The sequence below is a fragment of the Erpetoichthys calabaricus genome, chromosome 4, assembly GCF_900747795.2.
Source record: "Erpetoichthys calabaricus chromosome 4, fErpCal1.3, whole genome shotgun sequence".
Lineage (NCBI taxonomy): Eukaryota > Metazoa > Chordata > Cladistia > Polypteriformes > Polypteridae > Erpetoichthys > Erpetoichthys calabaricus.
Window position 1 is genome coordinate 189,470,832 of NC_041397.2, and position 19,886 is coordinate 189,490,717.

A 19,886-nucleotide genomic window follows, 5' to 3' on the forward strand; every position below is an offset into this window, starting at 1 on the left:
AAGCAAAATGACACTTTTTATTGGATAACTAAAAAGATTACAATATGCAAGCTTTCGAGGCAACTCAGGCCCCTTCTTCAGGCAAGATGTAATCCTTACATGTAATCCTTACATCTTGCCTGAAGAAGGGGCCTGAGTTGCCTCGAAAGCTTGAATATTGTAATCTTTTTAGTTAGCCAGTAAAAGGTGTCATTTTGCTTGGCTTTTCTCTGCATCTTGTTATTAATTTATTAGTTCTGGCTGTTTTGTTAACTTATTGGTTTAGACCCCTGCCTTTTACTGGATCAGTTGTGTCTCTGTTTCCATTTCCTGGTTATATTTTCTTACTGCGCTGCAGTATCTGCTGCTCAGTCACAACAATTAGACACAATATTTTTTTTAAGCCATTCAGTAAAAGAAACATTACACTAATGACAGTTTATACTGTTGTAGATGAGAGTACAAACAAGATGTTGTTGGCTTTTTTGACATATATTAAAACATTTTAGCATACAATAGCTGTAAATGAAGGCATGTCTGAATCAAATCTTTGCTCATTTGCTGTTGTTACAGAACAGATTAAACTGACATTCACAACAAGCATAAAGTAGATCTTGAAATAAAACAATCACAGACTTTTTTAGTTTATTTTTTTTAGACATTCTGTCATTTTATACTGTCACTGGCAAATGTTTTATCAAGCTTTTACAGTACATGGAAACTTTATATATTCTAGTGGAAGTCTTACAGGACCAAAATTAATATTCTATGGTTGTTACAACTGGCATCCTTATCAGGTATGTGATAGATCTTGATGCAGATAACAAAGCTGGTCCCTTAATTTGTTGGAAGATACTTGAAACAAGATTTCAAAGCATAAACCACCAGGCAAAGCGATGCCTTATTTATTATCCCTGCAACTTGTATGTTTACAGAGCAAAAATGCAGATATTGTGTCCTACCATAGGGCAACACTAAAACCAAAAAGTGATGTTTTGGCTAGTGTTTCTTGACAAAAATTGCAAGTAGTTCTGAAGAATAAACAAATTAATTTGGATAAAATGATACACAGGCGGCGCAGTGGTAGCACTGCTGCCTCGCAGTTAGGAGACCCGGGTGCGTGGAGCTTGCATGTTCTCCCCGTGTCTGCGTGGGTTTCCTCTGGGTGCTCTGGTTTCCTCCCACAGTCCAAAGACATGCAGGTTTGGTGTACAGTGATCCCTCGCTATATCGCGCTTCGCCTTTCGCGGCTTCACTCTATCGCGGATTTTATATGTAAGCATATTTAAATATATATCGCGGATTTTTTGCTGGTTCGCAGATTTCTGAGGACAATGGGTCTTTTAATTTCTGGTACATGCTTCCTCAGTTGGTTTGCCCAGTTGATTTCATACAAGGGACGCTATTGGCAGATGGCTGAGAAGCTACCCAACTTACTTTTCTCTTTCTCTCTCTTGCGCTTTCTCTGATCCTGACGTAGGGGGTGTGAGCAGGGGGGCTGTTCACACACCTAGACGATACGGACGCTCGTCTAAAAATGCTGAAAGATTATCTTCACGTTGCTACCTTCTGTGCTGCTGCTTAGTGAAGCGACATGCTGCACGGTGCTTCGCATACTTAAAAGCTTGAAGGGCACGTATTGATTTTTGCATGTTTGTTTTTCTCTGTCTCTCTCTATCTCTCTCTCTCTCTCTCTCTCCCTGCTCCTGATGGAGGGGGGTGTGAGCTGCCGCCTTCAACAGCTTTGTGCCGCGGTGCTTTGCATACTTAAAAGACAAACAGCCCTATTGTTTTGTTTGCTCTCCTCTGTCTTTATGACAGTCTCTGCTCCTGACGAGCACTCCTTTGAAGAGGAAGATATGTTTGCATTCTTTTAATTGTGAGACAGAACTGTCATCTCTGTCTTGTCATGGAGCACAGTTTAAACTTTTGAAAAAGAGACAAATGTTTGTTTGCAGTGTTTGAATAACGTTCCTGTCTCTCTACAACCTCCTGTGTTTCTGCGCAAATCTGTGACCCAAGCATGACAATATAAAAATAACCATATAAACATATGGTTTCTTCTTCGCGGATTTTCTTATTTCGCGGGTGGCTCTGGAACGCAGCCCCCGCGATGGAGGAGGGATTACTGTATTGGCAATCCTAAATTGCCCCTAGTGTGTACTTGGTGTGTGGATGTGTTTGTGTGTGTCCTGCGGTGGGTTGGCACCCTGCCCGGGATTGGTTCCTGCCTTGCGCCCTGTGCTGGCTGGGATTGGCTAACAGCAGACCCCCATGACCCTGTAGTTAGGATATAGCAGGTTGGATAATGGATGGATGGATAATGATACACAGTATAATGTGTATAATGTACATCCAAGGCACTAGTGCTCACACCTGCAGTCATTTCAAGTACACTCACGGCAGCCTGTGAAACTGAGCACAGCTAGATTTTTGGGGGTGGTACTGGATGTTAGTGATTTTTCTCTGTCGTCTTCTGTATTTTGTCATTGAAACTGTTTACCAATGTCCCTTAATACATCAGATCAATCTCTATCATGTATTGTTCTTTATTAGTTTACATGGCTGACTTGCCTCTTCACACTAATTAGGCTGAGAGTGTAAAATTATCAGTCCACTTAATAAGTTTATCTTTATCATTGTATAAATTTCTCTGTTCCTATATGTCCAGCAAGCATAGGGTGCAAGGCAAGAATAGTCTTTTGTCAGCTCACTAGCCCTTCGCATGGTTAACATGCACACACACACACACCATGTCCATTTTAGCATTTCCTGCATGCCTTTTCGACTGTGGGCTGAAATAAGAGCACCCAATGGAAACCCATGCAGACACGGTGTGAACCTGCAAACTTCTTGCAGGGAGGACATGTGCCATAAACTCTGGTCTTCTTACTGTGATGGAGGAGGAGGAGGTGGTTTAGAGCATGCTTTGATTACAGCGCTGTGCCGCACCCACCACAGAACGAACCACCAGGATTAAGACCCGAGTGCAGCGGTGCAACAGGTGACACCTCAACACTACACTGGAACAGTGTGAGGTTTTTACAGTGGCTGGAGTGCCAATCCTGCCACCAATTCCAAATTTCCCATGCAAGGTGGGAGGACCTGCTTGCAGGGCTAGATGCAGGTTAACGTCATACCCAGGACAAAGCAATTGCAGTTTAAAGGCTTTGCTCAAGGGCCCAACAGAGTGATGTGCAGTGCTAATATTGCACCACCATTACTGCCCACTCTTGAACATGCTACATACAATTGCACATGAGTAAAACATTCCTGCCATAGATAAACTGTTGCTTTTACTAGTGGCTGGACTTAGGTTTTGTTGATGTTCTTTGCAAAACACAATTATAGAAGAAACTGTATTGTTTTGGATTCAAACAAGTAATTAGTATAAATAATGGGTATTTTGGGTATAAATCTAATTTCACACTGCAGCAGATCATGTAAAAGTGGTAGCTTTAGTCAGGTTTGAATGTAATGTTTTGATATATAATCTTGTGCTGCTACAAATTTTTGGAAGGTCTAGATTAAAAGCAGTATATACTAAATCATCTTTTCTTTAACCTATTACATGCAGCATTGACATTTGGGGGTGGGGGGGGGGGGGGTACCTTGGCTTTATGTATTTATTTTTTTCTTTGTATGTTGGCTGTTTTTTTTTTTCTTTGAAACTGATTTTGAGTTGGTAGTGAAATGTTTGAATAATAATATTCAACATGCAGTTTATCTTTATACAATACAATACAATTTATTTTTGTATAGCCCAAAATCATACAAGAAGTGCTGCAATGGGCTTTATTTAACATGCCTGCCTCTTGACAGCCCCCCAGCCTTGACTGTCTAAGAAGACAAGGAAAAACCCAAAAAAAACCCTTGTAGGGAAAAAAATAGAAGAAACATTGGGAAAGGCAGTTCAAAGAGAGACCCCTTTCCAGGTAGGTTTGGTGTGCAGTGGGTGTCAAAGAGAAGAGGGTCAATACAATATCCATATACTAAACGAGAATGGTAAACCGGATATGGACGCAGGGACCTGCCCGTGGACGCAAAAGACATAGTGCGCAAGTGCCACACAAAGCCCCCCCCCCAGAGTGAAACGGGAGAGACTACGTATGTGCGCAGGCGCCACACAACCCACACACCCCCCCCCCCCCGCCCCCCCCCCCCCCCCGCACCAGAGCAAAACGGGAGAGACTACGAACCGTCAAAGTGGGAAACAAAGTAAAACGTCATAAAGAGGTTAAACTAGGGGGCCAAACACATGAACAGCAGGTTACAGATAATGAAGACCGGAATTCAAACGCTTCAAAAACAAAAGCTCAACTGACCGAGATACAAACTGAAATGGGAAACACTATGGGGTCCGCGGTAGTCCACAATGCACAGCATAATAGTACGGACAGAGCTCCGTATTAACAGTGAGGAGCCCCAGAGTTACACGGGCGAACGCTCCGTATTTAACGTGCGTCATCCTCACATGTGGCTGCCCAGCGGGCACGGGTTCAAAATGCCGGGGGTAGGCGAGCGAAGCGAGCAGGAGGCGGAGCCCCCTTGTAATACACAGAACAGAACACAAGTACAGTATGTGTTCTGCAACACATTTTTGTGTTGCTTTCCTACAGGCTATGTTTCGGCTCTGGCATGACTGTCAAATTCACCATCCTACACACAGACTAGCTTGTGGCACTGTCACAATCCAAAGTAAAAAGTGCACCAGTTCCCACAGGCAACCCATTTCCTCACCCTTCAATATCTCGGTTGCTGCTTTGCATTGAGAGCGGACTGATGCTGATCCTCTGTGCCCACCCCCATCTGAGCAGCCATATTTGCATGTGTCTTGTCAAGCAAGTTGGTTCTTGGTGCACCCTGTTTCATGGAGATTTTTAGACAAATTGTTACAATTATGTTTTAACTGTACACATGTGAGCAGCTAATTAAGGTTTTTGCTTAACTGTTTAACTGCATCATTTGATTAAAAAAACTCAGATTTTCACACTTGAATATCATTTTAAACATTAATCCAAATAAACGTTTTAATAGAAAAAAATCACCCAAGTCTAATTCTTGGCTGTCATGGGACTATCATTGCACCTGTGTTTTACCACTTGTAACTTATGAACCCACGTGTTTCCTCCATCTAGGCTGAGCATGACTGACCTCCAGATGCCTAAGATGAACATCACGCTCCATTCTAACAAGAGGAGTAGGCCTTAGTATCCTTGTTTCAGCTGGGTTATTATTAGATTATTTAAAATGGAACTGTCATTTCTGTGTTTTACAGACATTGCAATAGACCTTAATCATGAAGTGGGAGCTAAGTCTTGGACAAAGCTTACGATTTACTGGTCAGTCTATAACCCCATCCACATCTGTAAGTCATGACTGAAAGAATTAGATCTACAGGCTCACATGCCTTAAATGAGGTTCCTGCTTAGGCTTGCCTGATTTATGCTCCATGAGTGGTTAAAGGGCTTAGCAATGCAGGAGTATTTTCGAGTAGACCTACTGCTTCTCTAGGTTGAAAAGAGCCACCTTAAGTGTTTCTTGCTTGGATGCTTCCTGAGTGCCTCCTGCATGCAGGGTGTATCTGGCATGGCCCTCTGAGACTGTATAGTGGAACAAACCAAGGAACTCTTATCTCTTGACAGGGCTAAGAGCATATGAGAATCCCCTTGGAAAGGGGTCCCCAACTCCAGTCCTGGGGCCTCATGCATAACGCCGTGCATAGAATTCACACTAAAACATGGCATAAGGACAAAAGCGGAAATGTGCACACGCACAAAAAAATCCAGACGCATAAATCTGTGCATTCGCCAACTTCCACGTTCTTCCGCTCCATAAATCCCAGTCAGAGTGAAAAATAACACACATGCACGCGCCTGCTGCTACTCTCCAAACTCCTCCCAGAATTATGCCTCTTTGAATATGCAAATCAGCGTTCAGTAAAAAAGCAATGCCAAAAGCACGGGGGAAAATAGAAGAATTTCAGCAAATACCAAGTGGAGGCAAGGAAAAACTTACTATTTGTTGGTTTAAACAGTAGTATAAACAACAAAAGGAAGTTGATCGAGTAACATAGAATGTCGGAGAAACTCGAAACCTCAAGTTCACAAAGTCGCACAGTACCCAAAATAAAAAAGAAGTTGTCAGATATCAAAGTTGCCATGAAAAGGCGAGTTGTAGCCCACCATCTGAGTGTCATATGAAAGCTTATTAGGGTACAGAGAAAAGAAAAAATAATAGGGACACAGTGGGGGAAAAAGCTTGAAATGTCAACTTTAATCTCGAAATTTCCACTTTAATCACGTAGTTTATTTTGTCATTAAAGTAGAACATCATAAACTTCATCTTAAAATCGTTTAATTTAGTAGTTTCTCAAATCCCATCGTAACTAAAGTAGCACGTTAAATGCTTTGTTTTGTATGTGTTCTTTCAATGTGCTCTATGTGTGTGAATCACTATGTGCTTCTTAAATGGGCTTTCCCTTCTTCTGACAGGACACAGAATCCATTACAATCGTGATATTACAGCTCTGTGAATAATTAAAATACTGAGATGTATACTTGATATCATTTTCATGATGATAGGAATTAAAGCATGTATTAAATATGGGAACACGGTGGTGCAGTGATTGTTCATGCCTCACGCAAGATGCTTGCTGCGCCGTGTACGACCTTCGATTAAATAATTTATTACAGCAGTACTCTCTTTCAAACGTACTAACCCCCAATTCCTGTCCTTCCTTTTCTTTCTCCAAATACCCAATCGCCACACAATCAGCTCTGAAATAGACGTTAAGCCATCTGTAAGCTGAGAACGCCGATTCTTCAAAAAGTTTTAAGGTACATTGAAATATCTTCGTAGTACATGTTTAATTATTCTATCCATCTATAAGAATACAGCGTGAGGCAGGAACAATCCGTGAACGGAGCGCCAACTCCTTGCTAGCGCTGCGACACCGTGTTTAATTATTAACAACGACACATGTTTAATTATTAACAATATAGATTATTTAAATGATGTTAACATTTTATCTGTATAATATAATAAACATATTTTGCTGCATTTCATCTTAAAAATGATATTGTCATCATATGGAAATACGCACTTTATAATGTGGCTCAGGTTGTGCAATATTGTAACAGTATCGCAAGTTTACAGTGAGGTGATTGTACTTATAAGTACAAACAGTTCTACAAGGAGCACTTGATGGACTGATTAATTGCGTTTATAGTTCTTGGGATGAAACTGTTTCTGAACTGCGAGGTCAGTACAGGAAAGGCTCTGAAGCGTTTGTCACATGAGAGCAGTTCAAATAGGCAGCATGGTTGAGGCAGCGTGTGCTAGATGCTGTATACTGATAATTCTCTTTCCGATCAGCTGCTGTAAAGCTGTCATTCCATACTCAGATACAGTGATATAAATACTCCGAGTGGTGCAGCAAGAGTAATATGGAAAAAGATGATCTGCTGTGGCAATCCCTAACGGGAGCAGCTGAAAGAAGAAGAAGAAGGTGCAGTGACAGTAACAACGCTAAAGCAGCTATGGTATTTGGAATAGTTTGCCTATTCCATGGACCATTATATTGTTACAGGTTAATTACAATCAGCTATGCCTTAAACCAATAAACAATATACGGTTAATTTCAATGTATATGATAAAGCGGTGTCAGGGATGTGGATTTAAAAAAGAAAAGGAAACCACACTGGAACAAAAGCACTGCTTTGACACTGGGTGTCGCCAGTTTGCAAAACCGAACAGTGAACTTGTGTACGCCACGGTTTTGAGCTAGCGTGAAAATGTGCATGGCTTTATGCCAAGTTTAGGTTTTATATATTGACATCGCGATTTGAGCATGGAAATGGGAGTATGCAACATTTTTGTGCATATGCACCGTTTATACATGAGGTCCCTGGAGGGCCCCAGTGGATAAGGGTTTTAATTTTAACCCTTTTCTTAATTAATGTACTGTTTTTGTTGCTAATTAACTTCTTTTGAATTAATTTTAATTTACTTGTTTTTTTAAGATTTGTTCCCCTGATTTTCTTCATCGTTCCTCTGAATTGCTTCATTTCTTTCCTTAAATGGCACCCAAACAGAAATGAAATATGAAGCAAGTGAGCCAACAGAAGACCAACTAAGTCAGGGCCTCAATCTCCAACTAACTTCACCCAACTAGTTGCTTAATTAGGCTCTGATTCTTGTTGTTAATTAAACTCGTTCTTTAGTTCCATGGCTTGTTTGCTGCTCTCATTGTATATATTTCCAAAATTGTAGATTTTCTCTTTTCTAAGAACACTGTTAAAATGTTTTGGGGACCTGAACAGATCAACATTCCTGAGACCTTCCCCTTTCTTTATTTTCAGATATTGTATGATCAACACAGTTTCCTGGTCATGTTTTGTATCTCATTATTGCTTGCCTGCTAATTAAGGAAAAAAGAAACGATTAAGGGGTCTGAGTCTTCAAGAGCAAGTCAATTAAAATTAATTAAAAAGAGGTTACTTAGGTGAAAACAGGTAACTAATTAAGAAAAGAGTTACAATGAAAACCTGCAGCTACTGGGGCCTTCCAGGACCAGAGGTGGGGACCCCTGTTCTAGGATTAACTGAAGGAAGTTGGATAGGATGGCCTGGTTCAACTAGCTTGGCATTTTCCTTCTGTAACTCTTTCTAGGATTGGCAAAGTGAAACTGAACTGAGGAGAATATTTTTTTTTTTGTTAACCAAAAAAGCAAGCTTTGATCAGTAAAGAATTCACTCTTCATATATCCATTTTAAGACATTCTGAGTGCGTTCTTTTATTGATTTACACCCAGGATCAACCCTTTAATTAATGTATTTGTGGTTGAAAACTAGTAAGTTACTATTTCTTTGTGACAGTATTGTGAGAGCCCTTGTGTTTAGCAAACAAAGTGAATTCTTAGTTTTGTTAGCAAAGAACATTATCAATGTGATATTATTGTTAGAACCAAAAAAGATAATGTTTTTTTAAAACCCCAAGATTTAATTTCACCAGTTATTGCCATGTAAAAGAAGAACAGCATATATTTAGGTAAATTTATGTTATGTTATGGCAGATGTACCATTTTATTTTTTTAAATATTGTGAATACCAAGTGACTTTAAGAGTCCAAAAAGAATAGTTGTGGTGCCAACTGGGCCATCCCATTTCATGCAAAGCACAAAAATAATGAAATATAAGCAAATATTCGATGGCACAATAGAAAAACAGGCACTATATGGTCACAGTAACTTAGCTTTGACTTTCAAATAAATCATCTCTGAAGGGCATGTCTGATTAAAGGCTTTGTCCTCTGTTAGTGTTGGTTCCAAATTAGATGTCTCCCTCTGGTGAGGTGTAGGTTTTATAGTACTCTAACTGGAAGGGGAGGGCCTTCTCAGGGTGCTGTGAGCAGGGTCATTTGTTTCATTGACCAAGAAACATTCAACAAAAATAGTGCTCATGGAGTGACACCATGAAGTAAACCATTGGCCTTTGAAAATAAACATTGCTTCCCATCTGAAGTTTGCAACAGATCGTTTAGATGTTCCGTTTTGTTTCTGAGCCAATATTCTCTATGTGGACAAAAGTTCAACTCTTTGGCAGACACGTTTAATACTATGTTTAATGGCAGTAAAGCCCTACATAAAATAAATCTCACCTAGCGGGTGCATCATGGATTGGCACTGCTTTGCTTTCTTGGGGTTAGAGTAGCTTGCTGTCACAAAAGGAATGATAAATTCAACATGTATAAAACAAATTTACAGTAGATTGTCAGGGTAGCACTCCTTAATCACAAAAATAGGCTTCAGCAGAGAAATATTTGAGTTCTAGAATGACCATGTCAGAGTCCAGACCTTAATCTAAATGAAGTGTTGCAACATGACTTGAACAGACTTGTTGACTGAAGCCCCTGGATAATCATTTTTAAGGCAGAATGGTTTTACATTCATCCTAACCATTGTGAAATCATTGTGTGTGGTCAGCCAATGATGAAAATATTTGGTGTAGATTATTTCTGATAAATAAGGTTCTACCAGTTACTAAATGCAAGGATTCACATACTTTTTCCAGCCTGTTCTGTGAATGTCCCACACCTACTCTAATACCTTTAGATTACACAGCATCACAATTACTATGACTGTAGGGGAATAATTTATTGGAACCTGGTTAAAAGAACAGAGCAGCAGTACAGGAAGAAAACATTTAAAATCTCCCACATACTACCACCAAATAGTTTCTTCCTTACCATCAATAAGCTGGAACCTTTTGAATGCATTCTGGGTCTCTTTCCTGTTACAAAAATCAGAAAATAAAAATATATATATTTTCACTGATGGATCTCTTTTTATTCCCTTTTGGGCTTTGGTTGAAAATTCGAGCCAAAGTGGTAAATTTGCCTGAGACTAAGAACAAAAAAGAGAATTATATGAGCTGATTTTATGGGACTTTAATTTGTTTAATTATTAAAATCAAGCCATGACCACAGAACTCACTAGAGATTCAGTTGTATTTGAAATTAAAGATCCAAAGTGCATCCAACAAACCAAGCTCTGTGATAAAAAGTTAAAAGTATAATTTGTATAGTATGTCTGAAAGAAGTAGCAACTTATGAGTGGCATGCAATGGTTTGGGCACCCTTGCTTAAAATACTTGTTACTGTTGTGGGAAGCAGCCCAGACACAGACAGACAGACATCGTTTTAAGTCCAACACACGTTTATTTACAATTCAAGTGAAGCACAACCCAGTGCCGCAGCACCAATCATCCCACAAGTCCAGGCCAACACACACTGCCTTTCCTCTCTTCAGGCCGCCTCTTTCCTCTCCCAGACCTCGTCCTCTTCCACCCGACTCCAGCTCTGAATGAAGGGAGGCGGCCCCTTTTATTGTCCCCCGGATGGGCTCCAGGTGTGTTCTGGCAATCTTCCACCGACATGCCCCAGTGTGGCGGAAGTGCCAGCTGCATCCCCGGAAGCACTCCGAGTGTCCCTGCTCCTCTTCCTCCCAGCACTTCCTGGTGTGGCGGAAGTGCTGAGGTCTAGGGCTCTCCAGGCGTTGGGGCGCCCCCTGGCGGTGACCACGGGCCCCTACAGGGTTGAGCTTCAAAGCTCTGTACCCGTGGTTCCCACAGCAATCAGGGCAGTCGCCCCCTCATGGTCTGGAGGAGGTTCTCTTGGGTGTCCTGGCTGGGTACCACCCCCAGCTGCATGCCACACTGTGAATAAGTTAAGTGAGCAAAAGATGAACTGATCACCAAAAGGCATAAAGTTAAAGATGATACATTTCTTTAATATTTTAAGCAAGGTTACATTTTATTTCCATCACTCTCACGTACAAAATACCAAAAAAATGAAAAGGGCCTAAGCACCCGACATGGTCAGCACTTAGTAACACCCCCCTTTTGGTGATCAGTTAATCTTCTGCTCACTTAACTATTCACAGTAACAGACATTTTAAGCAAGGGTGCCCAAACTTTTGCATGCTACTCTAGTATACCTTTCAGAGAATGTGAAGCGTTAGTGAAAAATTCATACTACAGAGAAAAGGGACTTAACTTGTGACATTCAATAAATGCTTAAGCATTTCAGCAAGAATCAGAAAATTGTGGCTTCTAATGGCAAGTCTTTTTTCAGAGGTAACAAAATAAGAAGAACATGGTGATCTGCATGCTTTCTGGCTGGCCAAGTTATTTATTTATTTATTTGTTTGTTTGTTTGTTTGTTTGACTCGGTCTTTTCTTTACTCTTCTATGCTGCTGTTTGTGACCACTGACTTATGCACCCATTTCTTCTTCTGAGGTCCTGGTGGCCATTTTCTTACATTGTTAAGTCTGTTGTTTTCAAAAAAAGTCTATCCATATAAATATACATATATTTTTAACTATACATTTGTTTTCTCATATTCTTCTGTCTATTTGTCACAGCCAAAAAGATAATGTATGTCTCCTTATTTTGTAGTGTATAGTCCTCATCCTGTGCTTCTAGCTATAATATTGTTTTTCTCTCTCTCCCTCTCTTTCTCTCTCATTCTCTGTTCACTACTCTAAGTTATGCTTTTACTTCACATATCATCTAACTTCTATTAACATGCTTACTTCTAACCAGCTAATTATTTTGTATATCTTTACATTGTATTCAGTATATATGTGTATAAGTTTAATGTTTGTTAATAAAGGATAAATGTATTTTAATCAAGGAGATCTCAGGGATGCATTCATTATTACATTTTTGTATTATGTGGTACTTATAACACATTTTATGTAGAATTGTTTTAATAAGGTCCCTGAAGCTGCTGTTAAAATAATATGAGTAAATTTCTTTGTGATCACGATTACATCATATTTACTCATATGTGCTCCTTTAATTCAAAGTTCAAAATACAGCTGCTGTTCTTTGGCTTCAATGTATCTCATAGTTATGGAAATTTTCTTATATCACTCCTCACTATTTGGTATCTGATCGAGCTTTCAAAATTACAGATCTGTGCATGTTATTTGAATTAATCTCTAAAATTGAAGATTTAGATTATAATCGGGGATTAAATTGATCTGCATTTCACCTGTAGCATAAAATGTTGATTCTTAGTTGTGCCCTCAGTATGACACTATGTTAAATGATTAGGTTAAAAATTAAAGATCAGTATTGGAGATTAATTACCTAGGCCTCACAGGTATGACAATAACAGCAGGAAAAATAAGTATATCTTTATCTAAAAAGCAACTTTTGGTTTTCAGTTTTATATTTGCGAAATTGTTTTCTTCATTATGTAATAGTTAATAAATCTGATTATACACTGATTATGAAATATGAATTACAGTGTGTACTTTTTTTTTTTTTTTACAATCTATAAAGTGCCTTTCCATGTTGCAGTATTTCTATTACATTTTTCATCAACATTGAGCTGATTTCATACTGCTTACTTGTGAATGTCTTACAGTAAACTTTGGCAGACAATTTAAATGTAAGAAATTGAAAATTGAAAAAAAAAATGTAAATTTCCAAAACTATCTTTTGTGTTTCACCTAGATCCTCAGGATGATAATAAGATTGGCATTGATGGGATTCAACAATTTTGTGATGACCTAAATCTTGACCCTGCCAGCATCAGTGTCTTGGTAATTGCATGGAAATTCAGAGCTGCCACTCAGTGTGAATTCAGTAAAAAGGAATTTGTAGATGGCATGTCAGAACTTGGGTGAGTAATAATGTTTGCAATCTACTATAAAAAACATTAAGTGTACCATTCCTGGTCTTCAGACTTGGTAAATTATTTTACCTTTATTTTAAAAAAATATTTGTGTTACCAGATTTTGTAACAGGATTCCACATACTGAATTTTCACAATATTTACGTATTAGTTTGATAACAAAGAGCACAATACATATGCACTTTTCGTCATTAATGTTATTTATTTCTAGTGAAACTGTAATCCTACTTTACACTTTATAATATTAGTTAGGCTTACATTAGCATTTATTGGATTTCATTTTCAAGCCTGCATACAAGAAATTCATCCAGCATGGCTTTCCAAAGCCCTGGCATTTCAAAATGGCTGCTAGATGGTGCTCCTCATTTGGTTAATGTGTGGCCTCAGCCCCACTAATGAAGTAGCACCCATATGTAATGGCTTTTTGCATAAGCTAAAACACAAAGTAGGACAGGTAGCAGTGAACCACGAGTGCATTTTAGTCACATTAAGTTATGGCAGAGAAGAGGAATACAAATTACTCATTTGAGAAGTAAAAAAAACTCTCTATTGATCCAATTTGTTTACAGGTATTATCATTTTCATACTGTAAATAGAATAAGTGTGGGATTTGTGCATGCAGTAGTTGTTTTAGTGGTAATTGTTCCAGAATAAAGCATAGGTTGGCTATTATATTGACTTCATTTTCTGAGTCTTAGACAGCTGATATGAGGTTTGCAAGCTACTGTCCTTATATATTTTACATGTGCTATAGTGTTCGTGGTCCTTCCAATTACAGTCTTCTACTGTATGTGTTTTTTCCCATTGTTCTTGTGCCTGGTTGAAAAAAAATCTTTATATAGCTGCCATTACTTTTTTTCTACCCTTTTTCCTTACATAAGAATTTTTTTAATCAAAGCACTAGTGGGCTCAGGTTTTTCCAGGTCATTGATCAATTAATCATTATATTAATTAGCCTAAGACTTCTGTCAAATTTAACTCTGAATCAAAAATGCAGCTAAAATGAACTGCTTGACTGGCAAAGTGGGATCATTGACAAAAAGGTTACAGCATTTTATTCAAAAAGTAGAATACAGTATTTAGTATGGACCAGGCTCTTTTCTAGCCACATACTTGGTCATAACACCACATTTATAATGAGTGAGTGGTGTGCTTGTGGCATCTTCCTGAACTACAGAGAAAGATCATATTCTGTCATCCATTTTCCCCTTACTATTTTGATATAGTTACTGGCATTTTAAAGTAATGGCTAAGGTGGTTTAATACCACAGTAACCAAGAATTTAGGACTAGAATGAAGAAGAGTATATATTAGGAGTGAGTAAAAATCAGAAATCCCACAAGAAGGGAGGGAATTGAGTGTCAAGAAGGACCATAGTCATAAAGACGGTAACACCTCTAAATTCCACTTTTAAAATATTTATGAGTTTCCAAATCAAGGATCACAGGAGTGCTGTTCCAGCACAAAGTGGCAGTGCAGCAGCTTTCAGAAATCTGGACTGTACTGGCCAAAACTATCCTTATGTACATCAGTACAAAGCTTTTCTTTTGACTAGTGATATATGATATTTCTCTTGTGGATAATTCTGCTTTGCACATGTGCCAGTTCTTCTTGAGTCAGGCTAATTAAAGTACAAGAAGCACTGTTTCAAAAGATAGAGTAGCAAATCTTGTGGATATAACAGTTGCCTTTGGTATTTAAAATATTTAATAGCTACAGTATTTAATAGCTACAACTCTCTCTGTCTGTTAATTGCAATCCCTGGTGAGAAAATAAAACATGCATTCTCGTAGTTGATGATCTGAAAAGCAATAGATTAATAAACATCAGGAATGTATTTTTATTAGTCAGTATATGTCTTTGTGCACAGCCTCAGAGAAAGACATTTGCTTCGCTTTTTCAGAGTGAAGTTCATCATTGGCTCTGGAATGCATACTGTATATTCTCAGTTTCATCTAAAACATAAAAATATCATAGATGAAAAACCTATACAGCTCTGTTTTGCTTATCACATCTATGGAAGGCTCAGACACATCCCCATTGTGATAAAGAGTAACATTTCATATCAACAGGTGAATATTAGAAACGGGCGGCACGGTGCCGCAGTGGTAGCGCTGCTGCCTCGCAGTTAGGAGACCTGGGTTCGCTCCCCGGGTCCTCCCTGCGTGGAGTTTCCATGTTCTCCCCGTGTCTGCGTGGGTTTCCTCCGGGCGCTCCGGTTTCCTCCCACAGTCCAAAGACATGCAGGTTAGGTGGATTGGCGATTCTAAACTGGCCCTAGTGTGTGCTTGGTGTGTGGGTGTGTTTGTGTGTGTCCTGCGGTGGGTTGGCACCCTGCCCGGGATTGGTTCCTGCCTTGTGCCCTGTGTTGGCTGGGATTGGCTCCAGCAGACCCCCATGACCCTGTGTTCGGATTCAGCGGGTTGGAAAATAGATGGACGGAATATTAGAAACTATATCAAATGATTAGCACATTTGTAAAAAGACTATTTAATTCCCTTCATGGCCTTTACAGAAAGTTGTTTTGGGCATTATAGATAGTTCACAAGAAGCAGACCAAAAAATACTTACACAAATATATACAAATAATATAGCATTAGATTAATATTTTTAGCACAAAATAGTACTGCTTGGACTAGGAGTTAGCAAAGGTGAATGAGAAGAAATTAATAACATTTTCTAGGACCTATTATAAAAGAGTCTAGTGATCACCACAATCTGTGTTTTGCATAGTAATGGTTTTTCGTTGTTGTGTTTGCGATTAAGGAGGCAGTATAAAGTTAAGTGTTGAGAATTTTTAAACAGCCTGTAATCTAAATGTGCTTCTGTTATCCACCTGTCTCATTTAAGGGTGGTGGCTTGTGTTGAGACAATGGGGTAGTTTTTCATACTCTGATTGTGTTCTTTAATCCATATTACAGTATTTTCTTACATTTTTCAATGATGTCAGATCGTTATTTCTTATAAGGAATAGTCATTAGGGATGACATAAAAATTTACATCCAGGGTGTCATGTTACAGTTGGAGAGCAACCAATCATGAATCAGATTTGTTCAACAAGAAATATGTCATCACAGAAAGTCATTGCAGCATGTTTGCAGAGATAGGATAGATATTGAAAGGAGAAGGAGAATGTCAATATTTACATTACACTGCCTTAAGATTTATTAGATTAAGTGGAGAATCGTCCCCTTTCTCATATTCATCTTTATCCATTCAGTCCTGACTCACAGAAGACTTTATTTACTCTGACAAAGCCGTAGAATTACAGGTTTGAGAAGTTGGATGAAACTGTTTTATCTTGTAGATCATAGTGTGAACCCACTGGAGCCCTTAAAGTTGCCTCTTATGGTCCTGCTTGAGTCTAATGGATAATCACATGCAGAGCAGAAAACTTCAGATTGATTAATTTTTAACAAAAGCAGTGCATCTAATCAGTGTTAGTCAGAGAGATGGACATTCTCTTTACGTTAATCCAGACTTTGTCTCAGTGTATCTGGGATTGGATTTATAGCTATTATTATCTTTGACTAAAATATCAGATGAGGATATTATGGCATTATTCTTAACATATGAAGTTTTCAGTTGGCCAGCAGTTAATATAGAACTACTGTATGTAAGTAACTTGCCTAGTTTGAAAGATCTGCAGGGGTTAAAAAACAATCCTCATTGTAATTGTGCAAATAAGAGAAATGGATTGATATATAGTGGCCGAGGATATCTGCATGTACTTTCCACTGAGAACAAATAATTAACATGTGTCTCCAAAAATAATTAGGAGCTGCTGGGTGAAACAGATTAGAAATTTTTGTTGGCCGATGGAAGACAACAAATACAAACATGGATAATCTTTGATGTTTTAAACATCTCTCCATTTTACAGCTTGCTTTTATCCAATTCAAGGTAATGGTGTAACAGAGCCTATACTTGCAGTATCAGAAGTAAAGCAGAAATTTAATCTGAACAGTGGCATCTGTCTATTGTAGGGTACACTAAATGCATATGCACACTCTCGTTGTCTCTCTCACACACATACTCCCACAGTCACTCACATCAGGCCAGTTTATAATCACCAGGTAATCTAGCTTGTGCATTTTTGGAATATGAGAAAAAAAATCCACACAGACACAGGGAGAACATGCAAAATTTCCACAGGTGCTGACACAGCCACAAATCCAAACCAGCCTGCTGAAGCTGGGAGGCAGCAGCACTAACATCAGCACCACCATGATGCCCTCTATTTTAAAAAAATCCTGAAAAGTGGATATAACACAAACAAAATCACAAAAGCAAAGGAAGTAGAAAGAACAAACAAGAGATGAGCAATGAAACACAATTAATTAATGTCAGTTTTGTCTTTTTCCATATTTTCTTATAAACACTTGTTTATTAAGCATATCAAAGTAAATAGTTAATAAAAATTCATAATCTTAATGGTGTCCACATATTTCTTGTCCTCCAACATCTACTCCTTCCCAAATCAGTGAACAGGATATGGAATGGATAATGGTTAACCAAAAGAAGGGAACAGTGGCCTAAGTATAACACATGTACAGTATCAGGAAATAAGAAAAGTTTTGGATCACAAGGCAGAGTAGAAGGAGCATAAAGAACAGCGTAAAGAAATAGCAGACTTACAGAATATAAAGTCAGTCCAGATGCAATACATTGTAAAAGATTTGTGAGTAGTTTGAAAGCAAAACTGCCTAGACAGAAAAGTATTCACAGATTTGAGATACAAAAATCTAAAAAGATGAGCCTCTCAGGTAACAGTGGGGTACTAGCTATGAGAAAATATGAGGAAAGAGGGAGAAACATACTGTATATCCATAGGGACTATTTCGACTATTATGGTGGACCATTCCTTAATGCACAAAGCCACGTGAAGGGTGTAGGACAAAGCAGGACACAAAGAGAGGGTTTCATTGTAAAAAAATGAATATTGATCTTTGTGAGGGAAAGAGTACATGTGTTCTGTAACAAAGGCAAGGTTGTTTAGGAAAAGCACAGCCCTGTGGTAGAATCTTACATTTTTGTCAGACACCACCTATCCAACCTGCTGCAAAAGTTGAAATTGGAGATCTGACTTGCTACTGATGAGATTGGGAGGTTGATGGGTGTCAACATTAAATTTGGAAAGTATGAGCCGGAACTTTATTTATTTTAACAATGGCCGTAATTCTCTGAAAGGGTGGATGCATTGACCTCGTTAAATAAGGAACAACTGGACAAGAATATATCACTGAGGAATGCATAGAGGTTAATTCCAGGATATTTGAAGCATTTGTAAGTGGAATTGTTGAAGGCAAATGGGCCTGCAAAAGGAAAAACTAACAGAATAGAAATTACTGAGGTAACCAAAAATATCATATACAGAGAGAAAGAGATTCAATAAGAGCACTTGCAACTTAATACAGGAATCAATCATTGAGAGTGGAGGATAGCTGTTGCCAACGGTTCAAAGGACAGATTAAAAAGGTGGAAGTGGACAGGCATGTCAGTCTCCTTTTTTCATGGTGAAGAAATGAGACACAATAATTGAAAATACCAAAAAAAAAAAACACACACAAATGAAATAAGAAGTGACATCGTTTGATTTCCTTTGTACAAGGGGACAAAAATACTTGTATATAAAAAAATCACTCAGTTTAAAAAAAAAAAAACATATATGAATACCTCTACCTGCAGCACTACTTCCTTAAGAATATAAAACAGAAATGTATATTAAGTCAAGTTTTCTGTCATGCACGTATAGCTGAGGAAAAAAAAATGGCATCCTGCCAAACGTTTGTCTATGTTGATGCTTTCATTGAATAGCCCAAGAGATATCCCCAGCCTTCAGTTTAGCAGGGGAATATTTCCATTATACATTCTGGCAGAAATGGTTTGTCTGGCTATCACTTGACCCTTTTGATCACCTCTAGAGTCAAGACGTGCATTTTGTTTGTCTTACAGGCAAGCTTATATATGTTCAACTATACCTGAAACAGAAAATTGGGTATGAGTTACCCAAATTAGTTAGTCACAAGAATTGATACTTGGGACCAAGTTGATACCAAAATTCAGAAAATGTACCATGAGTTTTTACAGTATCAGTAGTATAAGTGAAAGTCAGCACCATATTCTGAGGAATTACTTGGAAACACATACCAACATGAGAAACACATGAGAAAAAAAGTAAGAATAAAGTACATATGAAAATAGCTGGCAGCAGTGGTGATGCTACAACTAGAGCATCACAAAATGTCTAAAAGCACCGCTTATTGAAAAGAAAAACAGCAGAAGTATGGACCGTAGAAAGCATCAGCAGCATTAGGTAGGTGATTATGTAGTTCACCGTGTATTATAAGACATGACACCAGTATCAGGATTTCTAATCATTAAAAGTTGATTTAAAATCACTAATAAACACATCTTTGTATTCGCAGGAAAGCCTAAAATCAGAGCTGTTTTGTCATTTGCACATATTTGTTCACGCTAGCTATACTTATAGACTAATGCTTACATAACTCCTTTCCTCTTGCATTCATTTCTAAATTAATTTTTACTTCTTTTACCTTAACTATAGCATGAGAAATGAATTGGCATGCAGGTGGCATGTTCACATACAGTATGTCTCCCTGGTACTTGACTAACTGTAGTTTGGAGTCAGTTTTACCATTAGGAGTGGCAATTAGATGAGTAAAAAAGGATAATATAC

The 19,886-nt window shown here is 38.4% G+C and overlaps 1 protein-coding gene across 1 annotated transcript in view; it reads left to right on the plus strand.

The window, feature by feature from the left end:
* dcun1d2b (DCN1, defective in cullin neddylation 1, domain containing 2b) overlaps positions 1-19,886 on the plus strand; it is a 107,240-nt gene that overhangs the window by 34,024 nt on the left and 53,330 nt on the right. Inside the window, exon 3 of the mRNA XM_028800072.2 lies at positions 13,006-13,174. Coding sequence (XP_028655905.1) covers positions 13,006-13,174 — 169 coding nt within the window. The remainder of the gene's footprint in view (positions 1-13,005; positions 13,175-19,886) is intronic.